An 11294-nucleotide genomic window follows, 5' to 3' on the forward strand; every position below is an offset into this window, starting at 1 on the left:
CTTCCACTGCTTTCCCAGGCCATAGCAGAGAGCTGAATTGGAAGTGAAGCAGCCAGGACTCAAACCAGCACCCATATGGGATGCCAGCACTGCAGCTATGCCACAGCACTGGCCCCTCAAACTAATTAATTAAAAAAATTGCTTCCTATGATGCAAACATAAAGATTTAACAGGTTTGTTTTCATGAGGATTAGAAAAATAGCAAGGGAGGGAAGAAGGGGATATCATTATGTTATTAGACTTGTGTCTATAAATCTGAATCTGTTAAAAACTAATTAAAAATTAAAATAAAAAATACAATACTGGGGTGATCTCAGGACTATGCTACATGTCTATACCAGTTAATACCCACCCTATGCTAATCAGACAAAAAATTTTTTTAAACTTATCTCTGAAAGGCAGAGAAAAATACATATAGACAGAGATAGTATCCATCTGCTGGTTCATTCCCCAAATGGCTTCAACAGCCAGGGCTGGGCTAGGCTAAAGCCAGGAGCCAGGAACTCTGTCCTGGTCTCCCACATGGGTGACAGAGACCCAAGCACTTGGGCCATCTTTCGCTGCATTCCCAGGCTCTTTAGCAGGGAGCTGCATCAGAAGTGGAGCACCTGGAACTCAAACCAGCGCTGTGATACGGGGTCTAGTATTGCCAGGGTGCCTTCACTCACTATGCCACAACACCAGCCCCAGACAAATGGATTTAAAAATGATGATTTCAAAAGCAGCATGTGTGGTGGCATCTGTTATAGGTAGGGGACTTAGGTCTGGGCAAGAGGCAATGGAAATGCCAAGGACGCATTTTTTTGTTGAATTTGTTGACACCAAAAAATAAAAACCGAACACTACCACCACAAATCGGATTTGTTCCGTGGCAGAAGACAGAGAGGACGCAGTCGGCTCCTGAAGAAAGTCTGAGCCGGATCAGACAGGCTGGTAAGACCACGACAGGCTTGTAAACCGCAGCCAAGGAGCTCTAAGGTCTTTGCAGAGAAACTACCCAAAATACCAGGATTTTATTCATCATTTCTCGTAACATTTTACACCCGTCCTGTCTCACAGGGAAGGCAGATTAATCTAAGGAAGTATCAATAACGCATCTTAAATAAGAAACCTGTTCCTGAAAAGAATTAAGTTAAAATGCACCAGGTAACAGTGCAGATACAAAGTGCTGCTGGCAACTTAATACAGGACACCAATGCTGAATTGCTATCTTGCCCACCTGTGGTCAGTTCTGGAGCAGTACCCACAGTAAGCTGAATGACAAATGTGAACAAACAAGGCTGAAATACTGAGGGACAACTCAGCCCCTGCTCTACAGTGATCTGACACAGTGCCTGGGCTGGCCGCAGTACCTATGGTGAGGTCCCGGCCTCCGGGAACAAGGGGTGCCTGGCCGGTCACAACCCAGGAGCAATGCTGCGGCCGCTGAGGACAGGGACTCCTGCTCACATGCAACGTGAGTGGCAAGAATTCTCTCGAGAAGCAGCTCTTGAGTATGTTCCACATCTAGCAAGACTACGCCAGACCTGCTGGGAGCTGCACGGAGGAGAGTCTACTTGCCGGAGGTCCAGTACCAGGCATTGGCTCGCACTGCTCGTGAACAGAAAGACCACTGCCTGTGCCGTACGAAAAGCACTGCACTGTCAGCCCATTTCTACAAGACAAGGGGCTCCTATTACCATCGGCTTGTGGTTAACCCCTTAGAAACCTGTCCCCAGACATTCCTAGTTTACAGGCAGCCATGGAGCACCCCCCCGAGCTTGGGGTTGTGAAGAAGGGGAATCAGTCCACACAGAAGGAAATCATTCTGGCTTCAGGACTCTTACGCCTGCTTCAAGGGAAAGATGGCGGCTCCCAACTCTAACAGAAGCCTAAAGCTGAGCGTCTTCCATGACGGGCAACTCACTCGTGTTCTCACTCACCGCCATAAAGAGAATGGTTAGACCAACCCAGGTTTTCTAAAAATCAGATGTGGCATGGTGAGCCGGGGCATCGGCTGTGTGCCGTGACGGATTCCTGTAAGGCCCTACAACACATGGGTACCGTGGATTCCCACATGGTTTCCCACGTGGAAACCATCATTACACACTAGGGCAGAACCTCTGCAACAGCAGGGTCTCCAGCACATCCTTCCCGGGTGCTAGGTTGGTGGAGAAAACAGACGCTGCTCTTACTTGGCTGGCCACTTAGCAGGGTCTAGGGAAACACGGCTTTAGCCCCTCCTCTGAGCCCTTGCTCCTATCCTGAAGGCTGATACATCTGTCTCTACGGAGCAAGGTGCTGGTCTAGCCAGGGCATCCGCGTTAAAAGGCATCTTTGATGTTCTTGAGCTGGCGCACGGCTAGGTCCACGGGGAGGCTGAACTTGAGGCTGCTGAGGCGACTGAGTAGGTTGAGGGCGCTCTCAAAGCCGGTGTGGGCCATGTAGCTCCACGGCTGGTAGTGCGGCTCGATGAGAGCGCCTGACTTGCAGATGAGATTCATCCAGGACACCAGACGCTGCTCGTTCAGCGCCATGCACACCAGGGCCTTCAGCTCCGAGTCTGCACTGCGCTTGAAAGGGCCGTGCTCTGTCAGCACCGCGTGGATGGCCGTCAGCAGGCTCTGTGTGGGGGTCACAGCAGCGCTTCCCGTAACAGGCAGGGCGAAGGCCTGGGAGAGCTTCCGGGCCGGGGATTCCACGTACGCGCGGCCGTTCTTAGCATGGTAGTACTTCACAAAGAGCTCCCAGGGGTGCATGGCCTCGGGGGCTGAAGAGAAGGCTGGCAGCAAACAAGCAATGGGGGCCATGACGAGGCTCATCCCCGGGGAGGAGGCGTACAGTCCGTGGGCCAGCAGGTCCCTCACGGCCACGGTCAGCTCCTTCCGGACAGCCGTGGTCAGCTCATCCCTGCCTCCCAGAGAGAGGTCCTGGAGGCTGGCAGAGGTGATGACGTGGTCGCGCGGCTGGTGTCTCAAGGCCAGCTGCCTCACTCTGTCCACAGACACCTCCAGCCTCTTCAACAAGGGTGCATAGTCTCTGTCAGCCTGGCCCCTCTGCCACAGGGTTTGAGGGATCTGGCCTGTGGTGCAACCAAACTGGCTAACGGCAAAGATCTGCAGCACCGCCAGCGCTCGCCGCATCAGGTGCAGCCCCGTCTCCCGGACCCTCTTCACATCTTCCGCCTTCACTGTTGAGAAAAAACAATGGCTCCTCAGCGTGAGGCCGTGAAGGCACACAGGCACACTCAACACATCCCAGGCCCAGGCTGGGCTCAGGCCTGCCAGCCACAGCACCGGCGCCACACGGAGGCAAGAGCTGCCTATGATGTGGCCGGATTTAGATCTTTGGTTAATCATGGCTGTACTGAGATAGAATTCACGTGCCAGATAATTCGCAGATTTAAAGTATACAATTCAGTGGTTGTTAGTGTTTTCAAAGTTTGCAGCCATTACTGCAATCAACTTTAAAATATTTTTGTCATCCCCAAAAGAACTGCACCTTCAGCGTTTCCCATTCCCTGTTTCTCTGTGAGCCCTCGGCAATCCTGGATCTGTTTTCTGCCTCTGGAGATTCGCCCTTCCTGGATGCTGTACTTACTCTTGCTGTTTCCTGGAGGCAACCTGCTGCTCCCCATCCTGGCGGAGCCATTTCCTGTCTTCCCGCTGGCCTTGCACTCACACTGTCCACCACCTGTTTGCAAGGGGCTTCCCACTTCATCTGTGTTCAGAAGTTACAAAGAAGAGATTCATTTAGCTCCTTTATGGCAAAGTTTTAAAAGACAGTTTTATATGTATATATAAAAATAAAATATAAATTATGTATTTATTTGTAAGTCAGACTAACAGAGAGAGGTAGAGACCCAGATGAATCTTCCACCCCCTGGTTTACTGCCCAAATGGCTGCAATGGCTGAAGCTAGGAGCCTGGAACTCCACCCAGGTCTCCCATGTGGGTGGCGAGGGCTCAAGCACTTGTTGGGACATCTTTTGCTGCTTTCCCAGGAGCATGGGAAGGGGGCTGGATTAGAAGTGGAACAGCTGGCACTGGCACTCTAATATGGAATTCCAGAATCCCAAGCAGCAGGTTAGCCCTCTGCACTACAATCCCAGGCCTGGAAAATATTAAATGGTGCCTACCACATGACAAGAACTTTACAAAAGCTTATATCTTATTTAATTGCATAAAATGCTAATTGGCATATAGTAGTTGGCTCAATAAATATTTGCTAAGTGAATGACGCATGAACCATTCTAAGGTGAGGAGAGTTAAACTAAAGAGGTTACTAACTAACCTGCTTGAGGACATGAGCCAGTAAGCACCAGAACTGGGATTTTAACTCTCTGGTTCTAAAACGCACGTCCCTTCCATTCTGCCATGCTAACCAAGCTAATTAAACCCCTCACGGTACCAAAACTGGTACCTTTAGGTGTTAGTACTCAGGATAAACATGCGATTATGGTATCCATCCACCCTTCTCTTCCCATCTCCTCCTCTGACCTTGAATGAAGTTGATGAACATCTCGAGGTCTCGGATCTGGGTTTTCAGCTGCTCAACCAACTGCTCTTTCACTCGGGCTGGGTTGACGATCTGAGCCACGGCTGCGTCCACACGCTGACGGAGTTCTTCCGTGGACAGGGAACCGATGTCCTCATTCAAATTCATGTCCAGCTTCTTTATGAGCTCATCTATGATCACCTGATAAGATCACCTGCAATGAGCACACGCTTTGCGACATTCAGGGAGCATGTCAGGTGGGAGGATAATCTATTTTATTTATTTATTTGAAAGGCAGAGAGAGAGGGGGAGAGACAGATCTTCCATCTACTAGTTCACTCCCTACGAAGGCCAGGGCTGGCTCAGGCCAAAGTCAAGAGCCAGTAGCTTCATCCCAGTCTCCCATGTGGGTGCAAAGGCCCAAGGACTTGGGCTATCTTCTGCTGCCTTCCCACATCAGCAGGGAGCTGGATCAGAAGTAGAGCAGCTGGGACTGGAAGCGGCACCAATATGGGATGCTGGCGCTGCAGGCAGAGGCTTAACTCATTATGCCACACCAGCTCCAGAAGAATCTTTTTTTTTTTTTAAGTTTTGGTTTTTGTCTTCTCTTTTTATTTTATTTATTTATTGATAGGCAGAGTTAGAAAGAGAGAGAGAGAGACAGAGAGGGAGATATGAGCAGAGATCTACCATCTACTGGTTCACACCCCACACGGCTACAATAGCTGGGACTGGGCCAGGCCAAAGCCAAGAGCCAGGAGCTTCATCCCAGTCTCCCGCATGGGTGTAGTGGCCCAAGGACTTGGACCATCTTCCATTGTTTTCCCAGGAGCATTAGCAGGGAGCTGGAATGGAAGTGGAGCAGCTGGGACTTGAACCACTGCCCACATGGGATGCCGATGTTGCAGGCCGTGGTTTAACCTGCTGTGCTACAACACCGACCGGAAGGAGATTCTTAACAAATTTTCTATCCTTATATGCAAATCAAACACATACACCTCCAAATTTATGAGAGAAAATGGTGCCACTGCTGAGCAAGGGGCAAATCTAGTATCTCTACTTCTCTATAGTAGTAAGTCCTAGGTCCACTCTGATAAAAATAGCTACTCTCACTCACTGTGAATTTTGTTTACTAAATGAATCACCTTTTAGTCAGGAGGCCAACAGTGTGACAACCCAAAGAGGTTGATAAGGGGCTGGCATTGCGTGCCTGTGACACGGTTCAACTCCCGGCTGCTCCACTTCTGATCCATCCTTCTTAATGCACCTGGGAAAGGAGGGGAGGATGGCCCAGATGCCTGGGCCCCCCTGTACCCACATGGGAGACCCAGAAGCTCCTGGCTTCAGAACAGCAAAGTTCTGGTCATTGTGGCCATTTGGAGAGTGAACCAGTGGATGGAAGATCTCTCTGTCTCTCTCTTTAACTCTACTTTTCAATAAATAAATCTTAAACACATACACATGCACAGAGACTGATGATACAAAAAAGCTTCATATTCTAGTCCCGGTCGGGGCGCCAGATTCTGTCCAGGTTGTTCCTCTTCCAGGCCAGCTCTCTGCTGTGGCCCAAGTGCTTGGGCCCTGCGCCCGCATGGGAGACCAGGAGAGGCACCTGGCTCCTGGCTTCGGATCAGCATGGTACGCTGGCCGCAGCAGCCATTGGAGGGTGAACCAACGGCAAAAAGGAAGACCTTTCTCTCTCTCTCTCTCACTGTCCACTCTGCCTGTCAAAAAAAAAAAAAAAACACAAAGCTTCATATTTAGTTCCTTAAAAGGCTTCCAAGAAATACAAGGGCATTTCAAAAAGTTTGTGGAAAATGGAATTAAAAGTTAATGTGAAAAAAAAAGATCATGTGAATTTTTCATGAACTTCTTGAAGACTCCTAGTATATACTGATTTTTTTTAATTTATATTTTTTTCTTTTCAAGATTTATTTATTTGAAAGGCAGAGTTACATAGAGCCAGAAGTAGAGAGAGAGAGAGAGAGAGAGGTCTTCCATCCATTGGTTCGCTCCCCAGATGGCCACAATGGCTGGAACTGCACTGATCCGAAATCCAGGAGCTTCTTCTGGGTCTCCCACACAGGTGCAGGGGCCCAAAGACTTGGGCCATCTTCTACTGCTTTCCCAGGCCATAGCAGAGAGCTGGATTGCAAGTGGAGCAGCCAGGACTCAAACTGGCACCCATATGGGATGCCAATATTGCAGGTAGCAGCTTTACTTGCTATGCCACAGCGCCGGCCCCCTTTCTTTTATTTCTTAAAGTAAGATTTATTTTATTGATAGGCAAGGCAACAGAGAGAGGGACAGATAGAGACAGACCTTCCATACATGTTTCATGCCTCAAATGGCTGCATCGGCTGGGCCAGGCCAAAGCCAGGAGCCAGGAGCCAGGAACTGTATCCTGGGCTCTCTCACATGTGGCAGGAACCTAAGTTATTTGGCCCATCCTCGGTTGTCTTCCCAGGCGCAGCAGCAGGAAGCTGGATGGGAAGTGGAGTGGCCAGGACTCAAACTGGCACTCCAACATGGAATGCTGGCATCGCAGGGGGCAGCTTAACCTGCTGTGCCACAACACCAGCCCCTTCTCGTCCTCCTTATCCTTTACTGTCTTACTCTACCAACTGAAGAAAAACTTCTAGAAAAATATCAAGGCCCAAAGAAACGAACGACATTGCTGGGAACAATCTGAAGTCCAGTGACGTAACTGCAGCCGATTCAGAAACACAGCCGCATCACAAGGACACACACGGGAGGCTGCAGCTCTATCTACTGGCAGTGCTACCTGTCTACCTAGGTCTTACTTAAATAGATAGTGTTAATGTTGGTCTGGACTCCTGGAATATTTATCAAGTGGTAGTGAGTGGCAGAAAAAGCTAATTTACATTGTATCATGGGCACAAATAAATTGTTTTAGTGACCAAATGAAGAAATGTTATTGTTACTATAGTTACTTCTATTAATAACAATAACTGCCAAAAAGAAAGAGCTCAATCATATTACAAAACTTTGGAAGCTGCGTTTTCCGTGTGAATAAAGAACGGGTCCCTTTGATTGAGGCCAGCACAGGGATTCTGGGTGAGGCCGAGGGAGAGGAGAGCTGGGAGCGGCTGTGCCAGGACTGCTGGGAGGGCCGAGCCCGGGCAGCAGAGGGGCCCTCCGGAGGCCGCTCACCCGCTGCCTTTCCAGGACCACAGACTGCGGCAAGGAGTCGTAGCTGCCCTCCTGGTAGGCAAACGTCTCCAGGTCATCCAGCTGGGTCTTGAGCTGCAGGATCAGCTCCTTCTGCTTCTCCCGCTGGGCTTCCAGGCGATCCCGCTTCTCCTGTTCACTCTGAGATGAGAACACAGTGGGGTCTATTTCAGAGAAGAGAAGCTCAGGGCCCGCGTTAAAATCCTTTCAAGCCAGCTGTGACCAACAGAATAAAGTATCTCCGAATAATCCAAAGGAAACACGCAATTCAGAAGATAGGTTCAAAAGGAAGCGTCATCATTCATCCGGGCAGTTTATTAACTGTGTGTTCTCTTTGACAACAGGGCCTTTTGTTAAGACTGCTTGTGTTTTAAGGTCCACTTAAGGGTAGAGACAACTTAGCCAAGGCATTCTCCCGGAATTAAACGTGCCAATCCGCACGGCCAGTTACCACAGTAAAGCTTCTGAACGCTTTGTGCAGCCCAAGTTGGTGAAAGAACGTACAGAAAAGCCAGTTCCAAACTCATAGCCAGTTTTCTTACGGGTCAAAGACCCTCCAGTCAGATCAAGCTGCTTCTGCAAAATCAGAAGAATCAAATGCAGGCTGCTGGCTCTGGGAAAAAAACAAAACAAAAACCCCAAAAGCCAACCGACGGGCCGAGGGGAGGCCGCAATGTGTCTGCTCGCTTCCCCAGACCATGAGTGCTCTCTCAGGGGCCACAGGGAGTTCCCGCGTGCAAGCCATTAAAAACCCTTGCCGAGGCGGAAGCCTGCCTGTTCTCACACACTGGTTCCTCCTGACCTTTCCCGAGGATCAAAAACAAAAAGTAAAACCAGTGACTCCCGTGGGGGTGTAGAGCTGCAGTTTAAACCAGAAGTCTGTACGGTATTACATTTAACCTTAAAATAGTACTTACCAACCCTCCAGAAGTAAGGTGTGAGAGAGAACAAATGAAATCAACAGATTAACGTTTGGCTCCAGCATTTACCTGAAAAGCAATTCTTGTTCCGGCTTGGCTCAACCAGTGAGCAAGGCTTTCCTCAGAGGGCCCCCTCAGCCTTCCCCACCTTCTCCTGCAGGTGGCGCTGCAGCCGGCTCCCCCCGGCCGCACTGGGTACACACTCCTGTCACACTGTTTGTGCAGGATTCTGTCTCTCCTAGATAAGGACTCCTGCAGGATAAGGCTTGGACTTTGAACCCTCAATGCCACCTCCCTGCCTGGCATGGAGGGAGCTCTCAGGCCACATTTGTTGAACAGAACAACAGATCCAAACGGATCCTGCGACAGAACTTCTGTAACTAGCACAAGAAAACGTTGGGGAAATTTTAAAGTTTTTTTTTTTTTTTCTTTTTAATTTGAAAGGCAAAGTGACACAGAAAGAAAAATGTTCCATCCGCTGGCTCACTCCCCAGATGCTGGGGCTGGGACAGACAGAAACCAGGAGCCTGGAACTCCATTTGGGTCTCACATGTGGGAGACAGGGACCCAAGCACTTGGGCAGCAGTCCTCTCCTCCTAGGATGCATTATCAGGCATCTGAGTGGGAAACAGGGCCCAACCAGCGCTCCCATGGGGGATGTGGGTGCCCCACGCAGCGGTTTAACTCCACAACACCTGCCCCCCGCCCCCCCCCCCCCTTTCATCATATCCCAGTGTTGGGAAGCCAAGGAAGAAAGAGGGCAGCCATAAATCCTGCCTTCATGACCATGTTGGCGAACTCTGGCTTGCCGTGGTAGCCACCGTACACTATCTGCTGGACTGTAGTGTTGGCCAAGAAGTTTAACAGGACAGAACCGTGAACTCCGGTGAGAGGCAGGAAATAAGAGAAACAACCTCCAGTACAAAGTGAGGTAGGAGAAAATACTGGTTTAACAGTTTTGGAAGTGAGAAGCAAACCCTTCAGCTCAGAGATGTCTCCTACTTTGGTGTCCCTGTTCACCCATCAATGTAAGCACACAAGATTACAGCTCCTTTTATGTGGATCAAACACTACACTTTTTTCAGGGGTGGGGAACCCTTCTTCTGCCATTTGGGTGTTTATAACATCATTCGTGGGCCGTACAAAATTATCAACTTAAAAATAGCCTGCTACAGGTTTGTTGGATTCGGAGTCCCGCAGCGGGTGCCTTGGCAGGGCCCCGTGTGGTGCCCTGTCCTCAGCGTGCAAACGAACAAGGAAGAGGGCTACATCCACACAGAACCTTTGGCGCGGTTGGCTACAGGGACCTTATCCTTCCTAGTCCTTACGTCTGGCAATGTGAGGCGGCTGCTCTTTGCAGGAGCTGTGGGTACACGGAGAGAGGCGGAACAGTAAATAAGCGAGTCGATACCTGCTATGGGTAAATCTCGGCTAACTACCCCACGTGAGCGTGAAGAAGGCCACGTGTGGGCGCGAAGAGAGCACGGCTAAATTCCTCCAGCGAGCTGTCGACGGCTGGGCACTCGCAGAGCCAAAGCCTGGACGGAAACTCTCCCGCAGTGTGGGGTGCACCTGCTCGCGTCGCTTCTCACCTCGCCACGGAGACCAGCAGGATGGGCGAGCAGGCTGATGTCCCTTCCCCGGCCATTCCCCCCACCCAGGGTCGGGGTGCCCGATCGGTACGCGGGGGGCAGCGCTGCCTCGGTCGCTCACAGCTCCCCCGCGCCTCCTGCACACCTTCCGGGCACACCGCGCACCCTCAGGTTCCCCTTGTCCCCGTCTCCCTGTCTCCGACCCACGCCTTCTCACTGTGTCTGCCTCCCGTCCGCGCCAGCATCCCAACTCCCCGCCTCCCATATCCCTCGGGGCCCGTGCCAGCCGCTCACCGGGTCCTGGCCCCGCAGCCGCGGCCGGTCTCCCGGCAGCCCGTCGCCCTCGTCGCTGGCAGGGTCTCCGGGCCCCCCGTACCCCAGGACGTGGGGGCAGCCGCGGAAGGCGAAGTCCTCGAGCTCGCGCAGCAGGCGCTGCTGCTCGGCCGGCGCCCCGCGCACCACCTGGCGCAAGCGGAACTGCACCTGCGCGAAGTGCGAGGACAGCGCGAGCAGTGCCGAGTCCAGCCGCCGCCGCTCGGCCCGCAGCCGCCTCAGCGTCCGGCCCGGCGAGTCCGGCGGGGATCCCGGGGCCGCGCCAGGCTCCTCGGCCGCCGCTGCTTCCGAGAAGGCAGCCGCCCCGGGCCCGGCCTCTGCCACCGCCCCCACGGGGGCCCAGCGCACCGCCTCGCACGGTGGCAGCGACTCCTCTTCCTCCTCCTCTACGTTCTTAGCCTTTGGCCCAGCGGCCGCCACCACAGCGACCGGCTCCGCAGCCGCTTCGGCAGCCGCCATCTTCCCGGAAACCCGGCTGCACGTCGGCCGCGCCCCTCGCTGCCATGGCAACGGCGCCGGCCGGGGCCCCGGGCGGAGCGGTGGGCGGAGCGGTGGGCGGGGCTGGTCGTTCCGAGGGCCCTGAGGGCCGGTCTCTCCCGAGCCTTAATTCGGGTCAGTAATGTTTTATCGAGCGCCCATGGAGCCCTGAATGCTACTCTTTGGGCCGAGTGGTGAATGAGGCCGGAACAAGTCATTGCCTGCCTGCACTGGGCGGCTGGGTCGTTCATTCCTGCTCTGTGCGTTTCTGGAGACCCCACGAGGCCGAGGGCTGCAAGGATCA

General features: G+C 52.3%; 1 protein-coding gene across 2 annotated transcripts; it reads right to left on the bottom strand.

The window, feature by feature from the left end:
* Positions 1 to 286: 286 nt before the first annotated feature.
* RUNDC1 (RUN domain containing 1) lies at positions 287 to 11003 on the bottom strand. Of its 2 annotated transcripts, none has more exons than XM_062174880.1 (5): positions 10475 to 11003; positions 7651 to 7809; positions 4479 to 4677; positions 3580 to 3699; positions 287 to 3169 (listed from the first exon to the last, which is right to left on the bottom strand). In XM_062174880.1, exons 1-5 carry the CDS (start codon positions 10970 to 10972, stop codon positions 2304 to 2306), a joined length of 1842 nt encoding a protein of 613 aa, XP_062030864.1. In that variant the 5' UTR covers positions 10973 to 11003; the 3' UTR covers positions 287 to 2303. The 2 variants fall into 2 exon arrangements, with proteins under 2 accessions (XP_062030864.1, XP_062030865.1); XM_062174881.1 differs by lacking the exon at positions 10475 to 11003 and adding an exon at positions 8658 to 10465 and having other exon boundaries at positions 312 to 3169.
* Positions 11004 to 11294: the final 291 nt, after the last annotated feature.

This window comes from Lepus europaeus, chromosome 18, assembly GCF_033115175.1.
Source record: "Lepus europaeus isolate LE1 chromosome 18, mLepTim1.pri, whole genome shotgun sequence".
NCBI lineage: Eukaryota > Metazoa > Chordata > Mammalia > Lagomorpha > Leporidae > Lepus > Lepus europaeus.